At 50.4% G+C, this 24,988-nt stretch overlaps 1 protein-coding gene across 3 annotated transcripts in view; it reads right to left on the bottom strand.

Annotated features, from left to right (window-relative positions):
* mei-41 (meiotic 41) overlaps positions 1–24,988 on the bottom strand; it is a 641,172-nt gene that overhangs the window by 38,628 nt on the left and 577,556 nt on the right. For all 3 annotated transcript variants that reach the window (XM_045729178.2, XM_045729176.2, XM_045729177.2), the window contains one exon: positions 4,941–5,194. In XM_045729178.2, the coding sequence (XP_045585134.2) occupies positions 4,941–5,194 (254 nt within the window). The remainder of the gene's footprint in view (positions 1–4,940; positions 5,195–24,988) is intronic.

Genomic DNA, 24,988 nt, shown 5'->3' on the forward strand with positions numbered 1-24,988 from the left:
CCAGAACAAGGAGCTGGGACCGATGTAATAGATCCAAAAACACGCCAGCAAATGTGGGAAGCAAGCAGACGAGAGGGACGAAAACCCCGCCCAGCAGCAGAAAACCCAGGAAGGGGCAAACAGCCCCAGAACTGCTAGCGGGCATCCCCCACAGCCCCGGGAACCCGCAACAGAAAGCCCCAAGGCAAAGCCATCCTCCATGCCCTCTGTCCTTAAGGAAATGGAAGAGTCCTGAGGAAAGGCAGCTAAGAAAGGGCCGCTGGTAAGACCCAGAAGCCTCGACAGGAGGATCAGGCTCGAAAACCTCCCTTCCCAACCCGAACGGGACACCCCGAAGCCGCCAGATTCTCGGCACCAATTAAACCTCGCAACGACCCCGAAACCGGCAGACAATCAGGAGCCAGGAACAGGGAGGGGAAAGGGGGGAACAACACCTAACCAAATGGGGCAGCCCCGTGGCATCCAGGTGTGAAACCAACCTAGCGCGTTGTAGCAACCGAAACCAAGCTTGCAACGCAGATGCCTGCTTGATGGGCCTGAAGCCGCCTGTACTCTGAACAGTAAGGACATCAGAAGGGTACTGGAGGACAAGCAGAGAACACATCTCGCAAGTCTCCAGGTCAAGGTGTCAGGGACCCAACAGACAGCATGACGGAGGTAAAAGAGGTGACTGTCACCCTGAGACAAGGGCACAGCAACCAACGAACTCGCACAAGATGGGTTGGAACCCGGAAGACACATCCAATGGTCCACCGAGCCCCGACAGGATTTTCCATTGCCCGTAGGCTGACTGATATGGGAAGCCCGGGCAAGGTGTTGCTAACCGGTTAACACACAAAGCTAACAAGGGATAGATGCGAACACTGAAAACCCCTGCGATGTGTACAATCATGGAGGCCTAGCAGAGGGCCACCAAACACTACCAGTGGAACTATAGCCACACTAGGCAGACCCCCACCAGGCAAACGAAAATAAAAACCAAAGTAAAAACCCCGCAAAAGTATACCGTTCCCACAGGCAAAAGGAACCAGTCGCCGTGTAGGTAGCAGGTCACGCAACACCTGGACACCCTAACCAGCACAATGCCAGTCTCTACCCGAGGCCAAGCAAGGGCCCCAAGCCCCAGTCAGCCCCAAGGGCGAGGCAAATGCCGAGCACCAAGAACCTCTAATGGGAATGGTTCCCGAATGCCCCAGTGAAGATAACCCTGTCATGCAGTGGCAGTACTCACAGGGTGCTTAGGGAAGGAAGCCCCTAAGCGCATGCAGCCCCGTTATTAATGAGGAACACCTGGCCACCGCACAACACAAAACATGGCAGCGAGTGCCACAAAGCTCCATACAGCTCCGATAAGCTCCAAGGAGCTGTAAGGGCTCCCCTCAGAAAACAGAGCAGTCCGCAAGCCGCAATGGCCTCCCGCACCTCATGAGGCGGGATGCAGAAAGCCAAAAACCTCTGGAAGGATGGGACCGAACCCGGGGAAGGGCTGACACCAAATCCAACTCGTACGCAGAAGGGGGAGGGGAGGGGGGGAAGGGAAGGGAACTATCAGGGGGAAAGCGCCAAGCCATTACGACTATATAGCCCTGGGAAGGGGTCAGGATAAGGATTTGGGATGGGACAGGGGAAAGGAGTGGTGCCCAACCACTTGTTGGGCACCATTGTTGGGCGTGTCATGCAGGTCGGGGATTGCACGCCGACCTGCATGACGCGAGACCGTCGCTCTACCGACCAGCCAAAGTGGTTGGGCGGGGGTGGGGCGGGAGTGGGGGAACCCCACTCCCTGTAACAAGCCTTGCTCAGATGGTACAAAAACCCAAGCGGGGTCCAATGGGGCCCATGGCCCCCAAGTCAATTTTCCCCCCCCCGCCCCAGGAACCCCCACATCAGGACACGGGGCCAAGTCATCCCTCACAGCCACGGCCTCAAAAGGATAAGCCGGAGCAGCCAGAAAAGCAGGAAGGAAGGAGGGGCCCACTGGCCAGACCCAAATGCTTTGACAGGAGGAACAGACTCGAATGCCTACGTCGCCACCCCGAAAGGGGGCATTCCCCGAGACCACCTGAGTCTCGAAACCAACTAAACCCTGCCCCGACTTCGAAACCCTCAGACATTTCAAAGCTGGAAGCAAGGGGGGGGGGGGGGGGGGGAAGCACCAAGATGAATCACAGCAGGGGAAGGACGAGGGGGCATGGACTGAACTAAAGTCAAAGCGACTAACACCCCCAAGTCCAGGTCCCTATAACCAAAACAGGGCAGCCTCGGGGCTTCCGGGTCAGCAGCCAACCTAGCGCGCTGCAGCAACCTAAAACGAGTGTTCAACACCTAAGTTGCCTGCACCCGAATAGTCATCAATGGACTGGGTGTATTGAGTCACAAACAAGCAACAAAACTCGCAGAACTCTGGGACAAAGGTGTCACTGACCCAGCAGGTAGCATGACGGAGGCATAAACAGTGAGGGTAACCCGGAAACAAGGTGACTGTGCAACCCTCAGACTAGCACAAGGCAAGAGGGGACCCAGGGGGTTGCCCCAAGTGGGCCCCAAGTGCCCCTGCAGGGTTTCCTAGGGTCCTGAGATGGAACTCATGCTCAGGGAAGCCCAGGCAGGGTACTGTTAACCGGCGCCCAAAATTACCAACTAACTGCTAAAGCTGCTCCCCCAGGACGTGTACACTCCCAGGGGCCTAGCGGGGGACCACGAAGATACAAGCAGGTGAGACCAAAACCAAGGGGGCAGATCCCCCACCAGGCAAGAAAACAAAAACAAATGAAAAACCCTGCAAGAGAACAATGTACCCAGGTGGAACAGAGCTGGCCGCTATGAGAGGATACAACTAGCTGCACAGTATCCTGCGCCCCAATCAGTGACGAATACTACTCCCTATCCAGAGGCAAACAGGAATGAAGGAAACACCCCAGCTGACTCCAAGGAGGGTCAATCACCAACCAGCAAAAGACCTTACGGAGGTAGCCCCCAAGGTGACTTGGGGGCTACCTCCGTGGAAGATGGCCCCAAGCTCCAAGGGTAGTACTTACTGGGCACCTAGGGAAGGTGATCCTAGGCACATGCAGCCCGAGTACTGGTGAATATACTCCTGGCTCACACACCACCAAAGACAGCCTCACACCACAAGGCACATAACTGGAAATCTGGAGCCAGAGTCGATTGACCTTGCCAGCCTCACATCAGCCACAGAATTGCAAGGTGGATAGCCGGCACGGGGATCTGGGGTTCTTCTTTTCCTCTCCCGGGAAGGGGGGAGCTGCACAGACAGCGGCGCGGTGATATGGTGACGTCATGCTCGTTTGCCTGTTTTCATTTGGGGAGTTCTGTCCACTAGTTCAGTTTTCAGTAGCAATTTCTTAACCAGAATAGGGGTTTGTTTTGGGGTACTTACCTTTCTGGGTACCTGAACCAGTTAATGGCAGACATAGAATGCTTCCAATCACATGGGGATATCTATAGGCCATTGTTCCTTATGCCTCTTTGAGGGGGGGGGGGCCAGATTTTGGCTCGTGGTCCCCTATAGGCCTAAGAACTCCATTCGCTTGACTGATACCAAGGTCTAATACATTTATATCAGCCTGGTTAGCTCTGAGGAGCCCCTGAAGACACTCTTTATTGGATGTTTCTTTAGCTTCTATTACTTTCAGTGTGATTGTCAGTCATTCACCCACTATTGTGCACTTTTTCACTGCGGTGTTGCTTGTTTAACCCTCCCAAATTGCAAGGAATTATTAGAGCATGCAAGCACACGTACACACAGTCACAGTTTCACGAATACTCCGTGACAGTATGTGGCGGTATCCATGCCATCTGTGGAGCACTAACCACCACAATTCGTTTAGGTGGGGGTCAATGACAATGCCCACTAATGAGGGAGGTGACGATGTCAATACCATCTACTGAGTGCACCCGACCATATTTTCTGTTCCCTGGTGAAAGGCTGTCACCTAGTAACAGCCATTTTCTGTTCCCTGGTGATAAAATATGAATTTTATCCCTGTGTAGTTACTGTCATGCTAATGATGTTTTTAGTCTGCAAAAGTAATGAGAAGGGTATCTTGGGCACTGAAAGCAGAGGTGCAACAGGTACTCTGAGAGAGAACTCTATCAACATCAGAGGCCCGAGACTGTTCAACACGCTTCCACTACACATAAGGGGCATAACTGGCAAACCCCTCACAGTGTTCAAGAGAGAACTGGATAAGCACCTCCAAAGGATACCTGATCAACCAGGCTGTGACTCATATGTCAGGCTGCGAGCAGCCGCGTCTAACAGCCTGGTTGATCAGTCCAGCAACCAGGAGGCCTGGTCGACGACCGGGCCGCGGGGACACTAAGCCCCGGAAGCACCTCAAGGTAGCCTCAAGGTAGGCACGAGGAGTCAGTTCACCCAGGGCAGTCCTGAACTCAAAACATGTTCCAGTGAGAACAAGTGGCCACGTCGCTATACCTTACCTTGCAATGATTTTGGGGCTTAGCGTTCCTGCGGCCTGGTCCTCAACCAGGCCTCCTGTATAAACAGTGATTTGTCTACAATACTCGCAATATATTAGTGATTGGAGTGACACCCGGGATATGCCAAGTTGAGTTACGAGACGGAAGTACGATCTGTCTGTTAAGACTTGTTGTAAGCCCGTGTTGAGTTCTGCCAGAGTGTTGCTGGAGACCCCTGTCAGCATGTTGCTGGAGATCTCTGGCAGCGTGTTACTGCAGATGGAAGTCCATACCATTTGGAGATTGGGACTGGTCAATCAGAAGAGATTGGTAATAACTTACCAATGACTCGGGGTGGGATCAATGAAAAAGAGAAGCACTAAAATCCCATAAACAGTGTTTGAAATAAAGGACCCGGTTATTGGCTAAGTGACAATATACATGAACATAATTCACATAAATGTATCAGAAAAGATTGAACATTAATTCGTACTAACCATGCTTGAGGATCTGAGAATGTCCTGAGAAACCATGTACCGAAGACTGGAGGATGCCGTGGGACCAATCTGTTTAAGAATATTTCTCTCTTAGATGCCAATGGTGTGTCTAGCTTACACATATTTTGTTTTAACTCTTGGGCTGCCATATAAACACCAGAGTCTCTGTACAGTGTGTGAAGAATCTGCCGCAAACCATGTAGATTCTCTATCCACTCAATAAGACCACATTCCTCGTTTAATGGTACTACAGCCTGGAAAGAAACAGGCGATTATGTAAATTGGCAAATTATATTAGCTGACCCTATTAATACGTGGAAAAATAAGGACATATAATTATCTTTGATTATTAAAATAATTTTCTTGGGAAGCCCTTTGGTGGTTCCCTGTAGCTATCTCGCTGAGACTGCTCCATACCACAAGGTCACATCAAGATGTGTACCTCATGGATATCTTGAGGTTATCTTGAGATGATTTCGGGGCTTTTTCTAGTGTCCCCGCGGCCCGGTCCTCGACCAGGCCTCCACCCCCAGGAAGCAGCCCGTGACAGCTGACTAACTCCCAGGTACCTATTTACTGCTAGGTAACAGGGGCATTTAGGGTGAAAGAAACTTTGCCCATTTGTTTCTGCCTGACCAGAGCCAGAACCTGGCCCCCCTCCAACTAAACAGGTGCAGAAAGCAAATGACATTCTGCCATTTAACTGGAAAAAGTATCCAAAAAGTAAGTAAAGTTTTCAAACAATTGCTGGGTTCACAGGAACACAGCCTGAAAACTGCCAAACAATGAAACAAAATAATAAATTTAAAACTAGCTCAAACCTGTTAATACTCATCATTGCCACCAGGTGGCAGTGATTTTGCCACCTGGTAGCAGGATTACAGAGATTCACGATTACAGTGTTGGAAAGATACTACTGTAGTGAAACATATATATTTCTTGGACTATGTATGACGATGAAACATTGTGTAAAACATGTCATCACAGATTATTAGAGCAAAGACAGTTGTGTTCCATCACCTGTTTTCAGGAAATATGTCTCCTGACAGATTCGTATTACTCATCTGGTGCCTGCATTTTGCAAATATTGAAAACCAGACTGAAGATGACAGACTTTGGAAGGCAAGGCACGTTCTGAAAGAACTGATTAGAAAGTTCAGAGATTTCTATGTACCAGCTCAGAAGCTGGTGATTGACGAATCCCTTGTGCTTTTCAAGGGACATCTTGCCTTTGAAGGGAGTATATTATGTAAATAATATACCAGCTCCGAACTCTCATTAGCTTAACCCTTAAACTGCGCAACACATCATATGATGTGCTGAGTAACTGCTGCGGAATTGCACACCACATTATATAATGTGTGGGAGTACCACACAAGATTTTAAAGTCCAGCAGTTACACGGGGTTTACATTAGCTTCCTCGGGGCTTTTGTTAACGGACGCCATTTTTTTTTAAATCATGGGCAACATTCCCGGGTGTGAAAACCTCAGTACTGAGTGAGCCACCAAGGCTGGCACACGCAGCATGTGCTAACAGCACCGCTGTTCAGCTTATGTCCACAGCATCACCTAAAAATTTGAAAAAACCAGTGTTGAATGTAATGAAACGCCATTTTCTGGGTGAGCCCCGGAGGCTCCCTGGAGCTTATCGGGCTAATGTATGTTATATTAGACCAGGACATTAGATAAGGAGTTCAGACCTACCAGGGACCAGCGCCAGAACCTGGCCCCTTCAGAGAGGTTTCAGGGAGCAATGGCCCTGGAAAACCCCCTTGTGGTTGGGGTTTTCCTTATCTGCCATCGACTGGGGTTAGGCACCCAGAAAGGTAGGCATAACAAAACAAACCCCACATGGTAAAAAAAAAAAAAAAAAAAAATTAAACCAAAAACCAAACAGAGAGGTAGAAACTCCCTACAATCACAAGGAAACAAGCAAACAAGCAAACATCACACTTTACTGCCACGCCGATCGTCTGCGCAGCCTTCCCCACCCCGAGAGGGGGAGGGGGGAGACTCGGACCTACCGCGCCGGCTGCCAAGCTTCAGTTCGGAAGCTAAGCTTCAAACAACTCAAAAAACCAGCGTTGAATGTAATGAAACGCCATTTTCTGGGTGAGACCTGAAGGCTCCCCGGAGCTTTACCGGCTGATATGCTAATGTCAGACTTTGGCATCAGTCATGTGTATGGAGTTCTAGGGCCTACCGGGGACCACGGCCAGAACCTGGCCCCCTCAGAGAGGCAAGGGGAGCAATGGCCTATAGAAACCCCTGTGTGGTTGGAAGCATTCTATGTCTGCCATCGACCGGGTCAAGCATCCAGAAAGGTAAGCATTCCAAAACAAACCCCTATTCTGGTGAAAATTGCTACCTAAAGCCAAACTAGTGGATAGAACTCTTCAACAGAAAACAAGGAAACTAGTATGACGTCATACGTCACCGCGCCGCTGTCCGCGCAGCTCCCCCCTCCCCGGGAGGGGGAAGGGGGAGCCCCAGACCTCCCACGCCGGCTATCCACCCATCAGTTCTGAGGCTGGATGTCAAAACATGCGAAAAACCGCCGACCGGAGGGAGGGAGGGTTGCCGGGGAGCCTCCGGGTCTCACTCAGAAAATAGCGTTTCATTACATTCAACGCTGGTTTTCTGGGGGGAGCCCCGTCGGCTCCCCGGAGCTAACTACCCACAGAGGAAGGTCAAAGGGACAGAATCGGGAGGCGGACACCACGCACCCCCCAAGGAGGCGAGACAACCGGCAGCAAACGCCAACCCAAGGCGCCACAGCCCCGAAAAGTCCCGGGAACAACACGAGAACAACGAGCAGCAAGGCCCCCGCACGAACACCAAAAATCCATGCCCAAAAGACTGCAAGGCCACGTCGCCCAGACGGCAGCGAGAGCAGCGAAACCACGAACGCCATAGGCATGAGGGAAGAACACAGGCATGAGGGAAGAACACAGGCAGCTTAGCCGCAAGAACACGGCTGACCACCCGGGGCACTATCACCCGAGAACCGGGAAGAACAGAACCGGATCAACGCAAAACGCGCTCCGGACCCAAACACCGTGGCACGCAAACAACAGCGGAGGGCCGCCACTGAACACAAAAAACGACACACCCCCGGCCCGACCAACGAAGCACCAACAAACCCTGGACCCCTCCAGAACGCAGCAGCCCCACCCCGCGCCAGAAAAGATAGAGACTGCTGCCACCGAACAACCAAAACGCGAAAACTGAAGGAGCAAGAAAACTCAGCGACTCAACCCCAAGAGGCAAAGGCCAAAAGGAAAGAGCCGACGAAAAAACCGAAGGGGCACTACCAACCACTACCAAGGTGAAACGACGCACAAGACAGCTTACTAACGGTGCAGAAGCAACACCAAGACCGAAAGCAAGCTGAAGCAGCTCCGCCAGCGCCGCACGAAAAGAGGCGACAGTATGTGGCAAGACGACGGCCCCCAACCCCCACCAGAAAACCAAGCCGAGAGTAAACCAAGCCAACAAGAGTAACCACCTAAGAAGGGACAGGAAAAGGAAGGACCGCCAAAATACCACATACTGCCGCCAAGAGAAGCACGCAGGTGGGACACCTACCACGAAGCCACCCGACCACCAACCGGAGGCGAGACCGCGAGGCAGAACATAAGCAGCCCCAACAAGGCCCCTTCGAGCCCAGGAAAAGGCGGAGCCGCGGGAAGATCTTGGGCGCGACCACCGAAACCCAGGCGGCACAAGGAGATGGAACGTCTGCCGAACAGAAAAACTCCCCAAAGCATGCAAGCCCGCCAGGAGTCCAGAAACGACGGGTCCGACGCGAGACATCGCAAGACCCCCCAAAAAAAAACAACCGGCAGGGCAAGCTAGGAAACCAAAGAAGGCGGAAGGGTCGCCGCCAGAACAGTACCCGAACCAAGGGGTACGAACAACTGCAATAGACCGAGACAAGGAAGCACATCACAGGACACAGGCTGACAAATGCCTAAGAACACACACAGGTAAAAGTGACCTTGGGTAAAAGTGACCATGTCTTTTTGGGAATAAAGTATGCAATGCGTTATAAGCTGGAAGAGAATAAGGAGGTTGAAGCAGTTGAAAAACCAGACTTCAGGAGAGGACATTATGGTGACCTTAGAAATTTTTTTAGTGAGTATAATTGGACAGACTTGATGCTAGGCAAGGAAGTGAATGAGATGTATGGCAAGTTTTGTGAAATATATGATAAAGGCACAAAAAAATTTATACCAAAACAGAGATGCAGAACTAGGAAACAGGATTGGTTCAATAGAAATTGCGAGAGGGCTAGAGACCGAAAGACACAAATATGGAATCAATACAGGAAGAGGCCGAACCCCCAAACATACCAGCGATACAAAGATGCGAGAAACAACTACACAGCAGTGAGGAGAGAGGCAGAAAGAAATTTTGAAAAAGGGATTGCGGACAAATGTAAAACAGAACCAGGTCTATTCTATAAATTCATAAATAACAAATTGCAGGTAAAGGATAATATTCAGAGGTTGAAAATGGGAAATAGATTCACGGAAGATGAAAAGGAAATGTGTGAAACACTAAACGAAAAGTTCCAAAGTGTGTTTGTACAAAATGAAATCTTTAGGGAACCAGATACAATAAGAATTCCAGAGAACAACATAGAACACATAGAGGTGTCTAGAGACGAAGTGGAAAAAATGCTCAAGGAGCTCGGTAAGAACAAACCAGCTGGCCCAGATGGCGTTTCACCATGGGTTCTGAGAGAATGTGCATCTGAGCTCAGCATTCCACTTCACCTGATCTTTCAGGCATCCCTGTGTACAGGAATCGTAGCAGACGGGTGGAAACAGGCTAACATAGTTCCAATCTACAAAAGTGGCAGCAGGGAAGACCCCCTCAATTATAGACCTGTATCATTGACAAGTGTAATAGTGAAAGTATTGGAAAAACTAATCAAAACTAAATGGGTAGAACACCTAGAGAGAAATGATATAATATCAGACAGACAGTATGGTTTTCGATCTGGAAGATCCTGTGTATCGAATTTACTCAGTTTCTATGATCGAGCCACAGAGATATTACAGGAAAGAGATGGTTGGGTTGACTGCATCTATCTGGACCTAAAAAAGGCTTTCGACAGAGTTCCACATAAGAGGTTGTTCTGGAAACTGGAAAATATTGGAGGGGTGACAGGTAAGCTTCTATCATGGATGAAAAATTTTCTGACTGATACATGTTTGCTGATGATGCTAAGATAATAGGAAGGATAAGAAATTTAGATGACTGTCATGCCCTTCAAGAAGACCTGGACAAAATAAGTATATGGAGCACCACTTGGCAAATGGAATTTAATGTTAATAAATGTCATGTTATGGAATGTGGAATAGGAGAACATAGACCCCACACAACCTATATATTATGTGAGAAATCTTTAAAGAATTCTGATAAAGAAAGAGATCTAGGAGTGGTTCTAGATAGAAAACTATCACCTGAGGACCACATAAAGAATATTGTGCAAGGAGCCTATGCTATGCTTTCTAACTTCAGAATTGCATTTAAATACATGGATGGCGATATACTAAAGAAATTGTTCATGACTTTTGTTAGGCCAAAGCTAGAATATGCAGCTGTTGTGTGGTGCCCATATCTTAAGAAGCACATCAACAAACTGGAAAAGGTGCAAAGACATGCTACTAAGTGGCTCCCAGAACTGAAGGGCAAGAGCTACGAGGAGAGGTTAGAAGCATTAAATATGCCAAAACTAGAAGACAGAAGAAAAAGAGGTGATATGATCACTACATACAAAATAGTTACAGGAATTGATAAAATCGACAGGGAAGACTTCCTGAGACCTGGAATTTCAAGAACAAGAGGTCATAGATTTAAACTAGCTAAACACAGATGCCGAAGAAATATAAGAAAATTCACCTTCGCAAATAGAGTGGTAGACGGTTGGAACAAGTTAAGTGAGAAGGTGGTGGAGGCCAAGACCGTCAGTAGTTTCAAAGCGTTATATGACAAAGAGTGCTGGGAAGACGGGACACCACGAGCGTAGCTCTCATCCTGTAACTACACTTAGGTAATTACACTTAGGTAATTACAGAACACCCCTGCTGCAGAGGAGGCAGGAAGAAAGAGCAGAAGCACAAAAACCCCAGAACAACCAGGGGTGGACAATCAGGCAGGGACAGAAAAACCCCCACACAATCCCCAGGCACAATACGGCAGCAAAGTGCCACTCCACAACCGGACACAGGAACTAGGACACGCCACCGTGAAACACGGTACCAATGCACACGTGCACCAGCAGCAACAGGCACCACTGCAACATGCAACATGTAAATAGCAACTCCCTTCTGCAAAGGCAGAGAACGGAGCAGGCAGACCCCAGACAGGGCCAACGGAGACACGACAAAACCCCGCAGGCCCAGAAACCTGCACCAGGCGACCGACGGCGGAGAAACCCCGCTCGATACCTGCTGGATGAGGTACTGGGAGCTCTTTTACACCTCAAGCCCGGCCCAAGGCCAGGCTAGACCGGCCAGAGGGTGGCCCACCAGGCAGCTGCTAGGAGCAGTCCACCGGCCCACATACCCCCACAACCAGGACGGGCCGGAACTGCCATACGAAAACAGGCTAGTGCGCCCTGGAAGTCCACGGACGAACCAGCAAGAAGGCTTATGCTCGCAAGTAGGTCGTGTAACAAGCACAGACCTCTGATGGTAATACAGTGTTCCCCAAATGTGCCAATAGCACCACTGCACTCCACTGGTACTATCCCGCAAGTTCTACTAGATAGGTGGGACCCAAGAGCCAGAGATCAAATCCTGCAAGCACAGCCAGGAGCCTTACCAGGTGAGTACAGAACCAACCCTACAACCCCCACACCTCACAACATTAAAAAGGAGGGTCCCCTGAATGACTCCAGCATGGGTTGGACATGCACATGAGGGGGACAGGAAGGGTTGAAAAAGGGACAGTCACTGGTGTGCGAACGGTCTCAGTCGTACAAAAATACCTAAATAAAGACAGGTATATAAACAACTCCGCATCCAGCGCCCGGCCAAAAGACGCCAGACCGCAGAACTCACCTGGAAAACGGTGGCACGAACTTGACACGACTCAACCGTGCCCAGAAGAACCAGGGAGCACCGCCAGGTGAAGACGCCAGAGCCGGACCCTGCCGCACCCCCAGGAGAGCAGGGAGAGGCGAAGGAGGCGGTCCACACCCATGACACAGGGAAAACCGCGTTGTCCTCCCCACAACTGGAAACCAGGACATCCCCGGCGCGAAGGGGCACATACCGCAGCCAGGGAGAAGAACGAGAGGCGAAGCACTGTAGCAAAAAGGGCGCAAAACACTAGCACTGAAACACCGCCCAGACCAAAACAAACTCCACGGCGCATGCGCATAACACGCTGGCCGAACCGCACACCCTCTCTGAGGGAAGGCGCCAGCCAGGACTACTGCACAAGAAAAGTAGCCAAAAAGAGGAAGCATGAACAATAAAACTGGCCAAAGAAGCAAAGAGCCCAAAAAGGAGCCCAACCGGGCGACAAGTAGCCCAACCGGGCGACAAGTAGCCAAACCAGGTGACAAGTACCCCAACCGGGCGACAAGTAGCCCAACCGGGCGACAAGTAGCCCAACCGGGCGACAAGTAGCCCAACCGGGCGACAAGTAGCCCAACCGGGCGACAAGTAGTCCAACAGGGCGACAAGTAGCCCAACAGGGCGACAAGGACGAGGAGCCGACAGACGTTCCAATAATGCGGGAAGTAGCGAAAAACCTTCCCGTACCCTCGAAAACACATAAGCCAACACTAGTCCCGAAGGCACACGAAGGCGCAGGCGCACCCGAGATCAGAAGTCACGCAGAACCCCATCGAACGGGGAAACATGACGAAAACACCGTCCCAAAAAGGGGTGGGAGGAAACATCCACCCACAGGACGGAACCAACCGACTCAAAGGCCAAGGAACCGAGACCGGGGAGGGGCCAACGCCCAACAGCACGTACGGCGAGTCGGGAGGAAAGACCCCACTCCGCGTAACCACAAGCCCCGCCTAGAGAGGGATAAAAAACCCCACGGGGTCCAACGGGGCCAAGGCCCCCCCAAGTCAGCCCCTCCCCAGCCCCGGGAACCTACACGACAGGCCCCGGGGCCGAGCCGTCCCCCCAAAGCCCTGGCCGTACCAGAAAACCGGGGTAGCCGTGAAAACACTAAGGAAGGGAGCCCACTGGCAGACTCATACAACACGGCTGGAGGAACAGGCTCAAATGCCCCCGTCACTACCCCGGAAGGGGAATTCCTTGAGACTGCCCGAGTCTCAACACCATCAAAACCCCGCCCCGAACCCACAGACGGTAAGGAACCGGATGCAGGCAGGAAGGGTGATCCAGGGAAAAAACAAGGGGCGTGGATGGAACCGAAGCAACCAACACCCCCAAGTCCCAAAATAACAACAACGGGGCAGCCCCGGGGCTCCCGGGGAGGAAACCACGAGAACGTTGCCACCACCAAGGCTCAAGTGCAACGCCCCTGCTGCCCGCACCCGCTTTGTTAGCACAACTGGGTAACCAAGCCACAACGAGCAACCAAACTCACAGGACTCCGGGTCGAAGGTGTCACCGACCCCACAGGCAGCAGACGGAGGCAAAACAGAGTCACCCAGAGACACAGGGTGAGAGCAACCCTCAAACTCGCTGGAAGCGAGGGGGGGACTCTGGGGTCACATCCATCGGACCCGCGCGCCCCCAGGGGTTTCCCAGGGTCCCGAGCGTTTACTATAAGAGGACTCGCGCTCAGGTAATCCCAGGCAGGGTACTGCTAACCGGCGCCCAAAGCTACCAAACAACTTTCTAAGAGCTGAACCCCCGGGACGTGTACACTCACGGGGACCTAGCAGGGGTACCACCAGAAAATACTCAGAACACAAGGGACACAAGGGCCAAGAACGAAGGCAGACCCCCCCACCAGGTAGATAAACAAAAAGAAAAAGAAAACCCCGCAAGAGGACAGCGTACCCAAGCGGAACAGAGCCGGCCGCTATGATTGGTAAAGACAAGCTGCACAGTACCCTGCGCCCCACCAGTGCAAAAACTGCCCTTAACTCTAAGGCGAACAAGGGAGACAGAACACCCGAGCACACAAAGCGCGGCCGAAAACCAAGCAGTAAACGGCCAAGCAGGGGCAGGACCCAAGGAACTTGTGGAAGGTGGCCCCAAGCCCCAAATGGTAAAAAAAAAAAAAAAAAAAAAAAAATCATCATCCACTACGGGCTCACCATAGCCCGTGCTACTTGGAACTTTCTGTTCCAGGTAGCGAATCTTTAACAACAACAACAACCCAAGGGCAGTACTTACAGGGCACCTAGGGAAGGGAACCCTAGGCGCATGCAGCCCGAGTACTGGAGAATCACTCCCGGCTCACGCACCACCTAGAAAACAGACACCACACTCTAGGTACAGTGCTGAAACAACCAATGGAGCCGGAGCACATAACCGTTGCCTATAGCATCAGCCGAAGAACTGATGGGTGGATAGCCGGCGTGGGAGGTCTGGGCCTACCCCTTCCCCCTCCCGGGGAGGGGGGAGCTGCGCAGACAGCGGCGCGGTGACGTATGACGTCATACTAGTTTCCTTGTTTTCTGTTGAAGAGTTCTATCCACTAGTTTGGCATTAGGTGGCAATTTTCACCAGAATAGGGGCTTGTTTTGGAATGCTTACCTTTCTGGATGCTTGACCCGGTCGATGGCAGACATAGAATGCTTCCAACCACACGGGGGTTTCTATAGGCCATTGCTCCCCTTGCCTCTCTGAGTGGGCCAGGTTCTGGCCGTGGTCCCCGGTAGGCCCTAGAACTCCATACACATGACTGATGCCAAAGTCTGACATTAGCATATCAGCCGGTAAAGCTCCGGGGAGCCGACGGGGCTCCCCCCAGAAAAACCGCCGACCGGTGGGAGGGAGGGTTGCCAGGGAGCCTCCGGGGTTCACCCAGAAAATGGCGTTTCATTACATTCAATGCTGGTTTTCTGTGGGGAGCCCCTACGGCTCCCTGGAGCTTCATACCCAAAGAGAAGGAAAAGAAAGGGCTAACTCGGGAGGCGGCCGCCACAAACTCTGCAACGCAAAGCAGAGACAACAGGTCGCAACCTGCGACCCAAGGCAACAAGAACGCACAGGAGCAGATGCACAAAGAATGGGCGACCAAGAACCTGTGCGACTTTCAAATGTGCCCGAAATGAGCCCTAGACGTCCCAACACAGCAGCAAAAGCTGCAAATGTCTGAACAGCACGGGTGCAAAGACAGACCGCAGGCTGGAAGAATGAAAAATCTGCGGACGACCTGGGAGACCCGAGCCCTGAAAACAGGGAACGAGGGGAACCGGATCAACCACAGCGCATCCCCAGACACGGTATGCCGGCAAAAGCAAAAAACACAACTGGACAACACAGGACGCACCCCCGGCCAAACATATCAAGCATCAATACCCCAAGAACCCCTCCGGAAAGCAGCCGACTCGACTGTCGCCAGGACGGAGAAAGGCTGCACACGTACAAATCTACCACCAGTACCAAAGAGCAGAAACCTGAACCAAAGGGGCTACCACAAACTGAGAAGAAGATAAGAAGGCACCCTGATCAAGGACCAGGATGGCTCAGGCGATGCATAAGCAGGCCAGAGGCGAAACAAAACACGAGAAAGCGTACAAAACGTCATACTGTCGCCAAGACGAAGCTCGCAGGTGGGACACCGTCAACAAAGCCACCAGAACACTATAGTGATGGTGAAACCCGCGTCAAAATACCAGATGCGAAGAGCTGAGGAGAAGGCCAAACCAGTCACATACAGGACCAATTCGACCTGCCGAAAGAGGCGGAGTCGCGGGAAAACGCCCCGGGTTCGGACACCTATCAAGCAGCGTCTGAATAATAAGGCTGGGCCGGCCACCAAGGAACCATAAGGACTGCTCTCGTGGGAGTGGGCTACAACCGAGCCAGAACCCCATGCAACAGCTGTACTGGGAGAAGAGGAACAGGTACCCCCACCTCAACCAGTCCTGCCGAAAAGCATCCACCGTGAATGCCTCGCAGGTGGGAAAGGGCACCACATAAAATGGGCGACGCCTAGACCACGCTGACTCGAAGACGTCCATGGCCAGGAGTCCATACGTCCGACAGAGCCAACAAATTGAGTCGGCAACGACTGGCCAATCCGCGGACAGAGGAATGAACCGAGACAGCTGTCCGCCAGGACGCAGGACACCCCACACATGAACCTCACGGTTAGCCAAACCCCTGTGGTTCTGGCAAGAACCGCCAGAGAACAGTCCAAACAGAGCTGAATGGCAGAGCACCGAGTGACCCAAACCCTCCGAAGCGCAAACCAGACAGCCACGAACTCCCAAACCGTGCTGTGAGCCCGACGGACGGACAGACTCCACCAACCTTGGCTGACCTGGTGAGCACTGGTCACAGAGCCCCAGCCGAGAGATGACCCGTCCGTGAAAACATCGAGCAAAGGCTCGGGGAGGTGCCAAGGCACGGAACCCTGAAAACCCCAAAGAGGAAGCTGGTGACGCAGCACCAACACAAGATCCCCGGAGGAACGAACCCAACGAATGCAAGAGGTGGAAGGGGAGTCTCCGAAGGAACCAAACAGACGCCGAAGCCAAACCCGACTCCGCGGGCAGACCAGCACGCTGAAGTTCAGACTCCCGCACAACCACTCAAGCAACCGCTCAAGCAACTGCTGAGCAACCCGGGACCCCCTCATGTACAGCCGAAGGCGGGACCACAGCCGCAGTAACACTTCTGGAAGGAAAGACAATGAGTGGCCCAATAGCCCTAAACAAGGCCCAGGTCCGAAACCGGGACGGAAACAGATGGAAAAGCCTCCAGATCACCAGGAAACCAAACCCGGCGATCTGGAAGGAACCATACCCCTGGCGAGCAGACGAGCGGACTGACTGGGAGCCCACACCAGCCAGTCGTCGAGGTAGGCCAGACACCGAATCTCAGACGCAAACAGGGCACTAAGATCCGGTAAAGATGCAAAAATTATACCAAGTGCCCATTACCAAATAGGGAAGGCAAGAAAAGCAGCAAACCTGAAGCCCCACCACCAACTGTCAGTCCCAGAAAACTGGAGAGGAACATGCTAAGAAGTGACCTGGAGGACCAGGACCACCATCCAGGCACCCGGCCCCAACAGAAGCCAGACAGGAGACAACAGTCCTCCGATGAGGGGCATAGGAGCCAAGGTGCAGACTGAAGAAGTCCAGAAGAACTGCAGATGGGAAAATCTCATGACTGCAAAGAGCAGACGGGAACCCCAGAAGGATGGGGCGGAACGACCACGTCCAATGCACCCACTAAGATGACATGACGAAGCGCAGGGGAAAAAGCCCACCCCGCCAGCGCTGAACCCCCCCAAAGAGAGAGAAGCCGTCGACCGACGCCACCAGATGCCGGAAGACAACCCAAAGCGCCCACCAACAGCGGGACCATGCGAGAGACAACAGAGCAAGCTGCTCCCCCAGCGCCCCGGCAACAGAGAAGGGAACAGAACCCCTTCTGAAAGAAAAAGTACACACACATACAAATACACACAAGATATGTGATATGTGAAAAAGAGGGACTTACCCTCCCGGGTAAGTCCCTCTTTTTCCGTCTGTGGGTAGTTAGCTCCGGGGAGCCGACGGGGCTCCCCCCAGAGAGCCAGCGTTGAATGTAATGAAACGCCATTTTCTGGGTGAGTCCCGGAGGCTCCCCGGCATCCCTCCCTCCCTCCGGTCGGCTGTTTGTTCGCGTTTTTGACATCCAGCCTCAAGAACTGAGGTGTGGGTAGCCGGCGTGGAGGGTCTGGGGCTCCCCCTTCCCCCTCCCGGGGAGGGGGGAGCTGTGCAGACAGAGGCGCGGCGGCGTGTAACGTCACACTAGTTTGCTTGTTTTCTACTGGGGAGTTCTATCCACTAGTTCGGTTTTTGGTAGCAATTTTAACCAGAATAGGGGTTTGTTTTGAGGCGCTTACCTTTCTGGGTGCCTGTTCTGGTCGATGGCAGACATAGAATGCTTCCAACCACACGGGGGCTTCTATAGGCCATTGTTCCCCTTGCCTCTCTGAGGGGGCCCGGTTCTGGCCGTGGTCCCCGTTAGGCCTAAGAACTCCATACACATGACTGATGCCAAAGTCTGACATTAGCATATCAGCCTGGGATAGCCTTGGGGAGCCGACGGGACTCCCCCCAGAAAGATCAGTGTGCAAGCCAGGAAGACCCCGGAACCCCAGAAGGCAGAATCGGATCACACACACGAGGAAACAAAGTCCCCTGAACCCACAAAAGGGGGCCCAAGAGGAAGAAACCTCCGGAATGAAACCGAAGAACCCAAAGGAACCCAGAATCGAACCAGGGGTAGCCCAAACCACCACATTTTGCCGGCGGAGAACACCACAGAAAGGCAAAGCACAGCCCCCTGACAGAACCCTTTGGGAAAACGGTCATAACAGACCGAAAACCGAGGGACGAGGTGTGGGAGCAAGCATACCAGCCAGGGACACTGAGCCCAAACCCAAAGGCCCAGACCCAAAACAGACAAAAATGGAAAACCCGGTATAAAATCAACACCCAAACGTTCCCAGAGGAACAGGCAACGGGCAGAAACCACCAGAAAAGCAAAGAAACGACAACAGGAGAATAAAAACCCCTGAAAAAAGTTGAAAACTCACCCGAGATGCTCGCTCGCACATCCAGTCGCATGTAAACAAACCGCAACCCCGCCCTGGTGGCCACGCCGGGAAACTGGCAGATGAAAATGGCCGCCAGCAGGGGCTGTGACTGAAGCTAAATATACAAAAACACGCCAGCAAAAGGGGGAAGCTAGCAGACTGCATGGGCGAAAAACGCCGCACAACAGCAGAAAACCCAGGCAGGGGCAAACCGCCCCAGAACTGCTAGCAGGCATCCCCCACAGCCCCGGAACCAACAACAGAGGCCCCGGGGCAGAGCCGTCCTCCAAGCCCTTCGCCCTTAAAGAAAAGCAAGAGTCCATGGGAAAGGCAGCAAGAAAGGGCCGCTGGTAAGACCCAGAAGCCTTGGCAGGAGGAACAGGCTCGAAAACCTCCGTCCCCCAACCCGAACGGGGCAGCCCCCGAAAACTGCCCGAGTCTCTGCCCCAACTAAACCCCGCCCCGACCCCGAAACCCACAAACAGACCGGAGTCGGAAACAGGAAGGGAAAGGGGCGAACAGCACCTAACCAAACGGGGCGGCCTCGGGACATCCGAATGGGGAAACCAACCTAGCATGTTGCAGCAACCTAACCTAGCTTGCAACACGGATGCCGCCTGTACTCTGAACAGTAATAACATAAGGAGAGTACTAGAGAACAAGCAGAGAAGCTCTCGCAAGACTCCGGGTCAAAGTGTCAGTGACCCAACAGGCAGCATGACGGAGGTAAAAATGGCGACTGTCACCCGGAGACAAAGGCACAGCAACCAACAATCCCGTACAAGACGGGTTGGAACCCGGAAGACGCATTCAATGGTCCCACGAGCCCAGACAGGGGTTTCCAGGGCCCGAAGGGGTAATAACTACCGGAAGCCCGGGCAAGGTGTTGCTAACCGGTTAAGAAACCCAAACATAACAAGAGGGTAGAGGATAGCACTGAAAACCCCTGAGACGTGTACAATCACGGGGGCCTAGCAGAGGGCCGCCAAACACTACCAGTGGAACTATAGCCACACTAGGCAGACCCCCACCAGGCATGAAAATAAAAACAAAAGAAAAACCCGGCAAAAGTACACCGTCTCCAGAGGCAACAGGAACCAGCCGCCGCTTAGGTGGCAGGCTATACAACACCTTGATGCCCTAACCAGCACAATACCAATCCCTACCCAGGGCCAAACAAGGGCCCCAAGCCCCAGCTGGCCCCAAGGGCGAGGCAAATGCCGAGCAGCAAGAACCTCTACGGGAATGGTTCCCAAACGCCCCAGGGAAGATAACCCTGTTACGCAAGGGCAGTACTCACAGGACGCTTAGGGAAGTCAGCCACTAAGCACATGCAGCCCTGGCACTGATGAGGTACTCCTGGCCACCGCACAACACAACACACGGCAGTGAACGCCACACAAGGCAAACACCGCCCAGGAAACTGAGGCTAGAGAAGCGTCTATCCCGGTTGACATTAGCGAACAAACTGAAGCTTGGCAGCCGGCACGGTAGGTCCGGGGCTCCCCCCTCCCCCTCTTCGGGCGGGGAGGGCTGCGCGGACGATCGGCGCGGCAGTAAAGTGTGATGTTTGCTTGTTTGCTTGTTTCCTTGTGATTGTAGGGAGTTTCTACCTCTCTGTTCGGTTTTTGTTTTAGTTTTTTTTTTTTTTACCATGTGGGGTTTGTTTTGTTATGCCTACCTTTCTGGGTGCCTAACCCCGGTCGATGGCAGATAAGGAAAACCCCAACCACAAAGGGGTTTTCCAGGTCCATTGCTCCCTGAAACCTCTCTGAAGGGGCCAGGTTCTGGCGCTGGTCCCTGGTAGGTCTGAACTCCTTAGCTAATGTCCTGGTCTAATATAACATACATTAGCCCGATAAGCTCCAGGAAGCTGTAGGGGCTTTCCAGAGAAAAAACATTGTACTCAGTATAAAATGTATTTGTATGTTAATATTTTGGAGAGTGGGGAACGGATTAATTCAAATCCCTATATTTCTTATGGGAAAAATCGTTTCGATTTTTCCCATAAGTCCGAATCCGTCTCTGGGAACGGATTAGCATCGTAAGTCGAGGCCCCATTGTACCAACATTGATGGCGTGAGGTCAAAAACTTTGGAATTGCAAGATATAATTCAACTTAGGGTCCCACATATTGTCGCATTATCAGAGACGAAACTTGAAGGAAATATATTAAATGAAGTCATATTCCCAAGAGGCTATTCAGTTTGGAGATGTGACAGGAAAACTAGGAAGGGGGAGGAGTGGCTGTACTGGTGAAAAAACACCTGAAGGTAAGAGAGTTAATATTTGAAAACCCTCGAGATATTGACATAATGGCATTGCAGATCTGGAATCAGAATGATAAGCTGATAATTGTAAATGCCTACAGCCCACCAGCAAGCAACACATGGACAAAGGAAGAACTGGATGACAAACGAGAGGGCCTCATAATGGTCATGAGAGATATTATTGTACAAGCAGATAAAGATAAATCATGACTGTTGATACTGGGGAACTTCAACTTTAAAGCAATAGACTGGGAGGCCTATGAAGTAAGAACAGAGGACTTTTGGACATGCAGATTTGTGAACCTCATTCTGGAGACATTCTTGTATCAACACATAAAGCAGGCCACAAGAATGAGGGAAGGTGATGTACCATCAGTACATCACCGTGCATCATTAAACAGTCTCCGTGGTGTAGTGGTAAGACACTCACCTGGCGTTCCGCGAGCGCTATGTCATGGGTTCGTATCCTGGCCGGGGAGGATTTACTGGGCGCAAATCCTTAACTGTAGCCTCTGTTTAACGCAACAGTAAAATGTGTACTTGGATGAAAAAACGATTCTTCGCGGCAGGGGATCGTATTCCAGGGACCTGCCCGAAACGCTACGCGTACTAGTGGCTGTACAAGAATGTAACAACTCTTGTATATATCTCAAAAAAAAAAAAAAAAAAAGTACTGGATCTAGTATTCACCAGGAAAGAAGAAGAAATATTTGATATCCAGTACCTTCCTCCCATGGGAAAGAGTGATCACATCCTGTTAGATATTGATTATGCTTTAAGATATCATCTAGAAGAAAATGGGGACATTGAAACAGTTGATAAACTCGATTTAAGGAGAGGTCACTATGGCGAACTTCAAAATTTTTTTAATGAGTGTAATTGGACAGACTTGTTGCTAGGCAGGGAAGTAAATGAAATGTATGCCAAATTTTGCAAAATAAACGAGGAAGGCACACAAACATTCATACCAAAACAGAGATGCAGGGCCAGAAAACAGGATTGGTTCAACAGAAATTGTGAGAGGGCCAGAGACCAAAAGACACAAAAATGGAATCAGTATAGGAAGAGGCCAAACCCCCAAACATACCAGCGATACAAAGATGCGAGAAACAACTATACAGCAGTAAGGAGAGAGGCAGAAAGAAATTTTGAAAAAGGGATAGCGGATGAATGTAAAACAGAACCGGGCCTATTCTACAAATTCATAAACAACACATTGCAGGTAAAGGATAATATCCAGAGGTTGAAAATGGCAAACAGATTCACGGAAAATGAAAAGGAAACGCGTGAAACATTAAATGAAAAGTTCCAAAGTGTGTTTGTACAAAATGAAATCTTCAGAGAACCAGACACAATAAGAATTCCAGAGAACAACAACATAGAGCGGATAGAGGTGTCTAGAGATGAAGTGGAAAATATGCTAAAGGAGCTCAGTAAGAACAAAGCAGCTGGCACAGATGGAGTTTCACCATGGGTTCTGAATGTGCATCTGAGCTCAGCATTCCACTTCACCAGATCTTTCAGGCATCCCTGTGTACAGGAATCGTAGCAGACGTGTGGAAACAGGCTAACATAGTTCTAATCTACAAAAGTGGCAGCAGGGAAGACCCCCTCAATTATAGACCTGTATTATTGACAAGTGTAATAGTGAAAGTATTGGAAAAACTAATCAAAACTAAATGGATAGAACACCTGGAGAGAAATAATATAATATCAGACAGACAGTATGGTTTTCGATCTGGAAGATCCTGTGTATCGAATTTACTCAGTTTCTATGTTTGAGCCACAGAGATATTACAGGAAAGAGATGGTTGGGTTGACTGCATCTTTCTGGACCTAAAAAAGGCTTTCGACAGAGTTCCACATAAGAGGTTGTTCTGGAAACTGGAAAATATTGGAGGGGTGACAGGTAAGCTTCTAACATGGATGAAAAATTTTCTGACTGAAAGAAAAATGAGGGCAGTGATCAGAGGCAATGTATCGGACTGGAGAAATGTCACAAGTGGAGTACCACAGGATTCAGTTCTTGCACCAGTGATGTTTATTGTCTACATAAATGATCTACCAGTTGGTATACAGAGTTATATGAACATGTTTGCTGATGATGCTAAGATAATAGGAAGGATAAGAAACTTAGATGATTGTCATGCCCTTCAAGATGACCTGGACAAAATAAGTATATGGAGCAACACTTGGCAAATGGAATTTAATGTTAATAAATGCCATGTTATGGAATGTGGAATAGGAGAACATAGACCCCACAAAACCTATATATTATGTGAGAAATCTTTAAAGAATTCTGATAAAGAAAGAGATCTAGGGGTGGTTGTAGATAGAAAACTATCACCCGAGGACCACATAAAGAACGTTGTGCGAGGAGCCTATGCCACGCTTTCTAACTTCAGAATTGCTTTTAAATACATGGATGGCAATATACTAAAGAAATTGTTCACAACTTTTGTTAGGCCAAAACTAGAATATGCAGCGGTTGTGTGGTGCCCATATCTTAAGAAGCACATCAACAAACTGGAAAAGGTGCAAAGACATGCTACTAAGTGGCTCCCAGAACTGAAGGGCAAGAGCTTCGAGGAGAGGTTAAAGGCATTAAATATGCCAAAACTGGAAGACAGAAGAAAAAGAGGCGATATGATCACTACGTACAAAATAGTAACAGGAATTGATAAAATCGATAGGGAAGATTTCCTGAGACCTGGAACTTTAAGAACAAGAGGTCATAGATTTAAACTAGCTAAACACAGATGCCGAATAAATATAAGAAAATTCACTTTCGCAAAGCCCGCAGGCCATTTGCTCTGTGACAGGGGGGCCAGGTTCTGGCTCTGGTCTCTGGTAGGCCAAACAGAACTTCCATGACAGATGTGACTTTGCAGTATGGAACAAACTCGGCAAGATAGTCACAAGGTGCCAACACAGCTCTACCAGAATGAAGTACCAGGATCATACCTGGAGAGGGTCTCGGGTGTTCCTCTACTTCCCGAGCCTGGCCTGAGGCCAGGCATGACTTGTGATAACTTGGTCCAACAGGCTGTTGCTTGGAGCAGCCCACAGGCCCACACATTCACTACAGCCTGGTTGGTCCTGCATGCGGGACCAACCAGGAATGTTCGTGCAAGAACCAACCAGGACACATTATTGCAAGAAATTTCTTGCAAGAACGTGTCTAAGTGCATCTTGAATACATCCACCTTAGTTCCAGCAATATTTCTAATGCTTGCTGGGAGGTGTTTCATTACATTCATCAATTTGTTTTTTCCCTGAATGGCCTTTGTTTTGTGCCTGACACTTCAAATATCTCTTAAAGGTAATAAGTTATTTTGTGTTATTATGTGACAAAACAAGTATCATTTCATTAGCTGTTTTATTTAAAACCACTTTTATTTAAATTTATTTAACCACCATGCTGCGCCGAGTTTATTGTGAAATTCCCCTGGTGCGCATGAAATAAAGTGTTCCCCAAAAATTCTTTTTTCTTCGTAAAATTATAAATTGCCTTCCCTGAACATGTCTATGTAAAAATAAATACTAAATTCCACTTACTTTGGCTGTGGGGAAGTGAACAAGGTGCGCTGTGACGTCATCAGGGCCTGGTCGCCCGTGGGTGACATGCCCAGACACGGTCGCGTGGGCCATTCAAGCACCGGGTGTTGCCACAAATATATTTTCAATTATTTGCTTTATGTATTTCCAATGCGGTTTCATTTGTTTTTTATTGTATATGATGAATATTGGTGTCTTTTACAATATGTATACAGTAGAACGTTCATAATGTTCCCTGGAACTGTGATACATGTGTCAGTAATGTGTCCACATTAAATGTTTATTGTCGCAATATTACCTACTAAAAATTCACTAACATTACAATATGTACAGCTTCACACACTATTTACACAGTAACACACTGGATTACATATTCAGATCTTCGGAAGAGAGTAATAATCAACGAAGTAGCCCATGGTACACAGCGCGACTTCGCTCTCAGTGCACCTGGTACAGATAAATTTTCGCTTCCTGTTTCTTCATTCTGTGTGCTTGCAAAT

The sequence above is a fragment of the Procambarus clarkii genome, chromosome 77 (assembly GCF_040958095.1).
Source record: "Procambarus clarkii isolate CNS0578487 chromosome 77, FALCON_Pclarkii_2.0, whole genome shotgun sequence".
Taxonomy (NCBI): domain Eukaryota; kingdom Metazoa; phylum Arthropoda; class Malacostraca; order Decapoda; family Cambaridae; genus Procambarus; species Procambarus clarkii.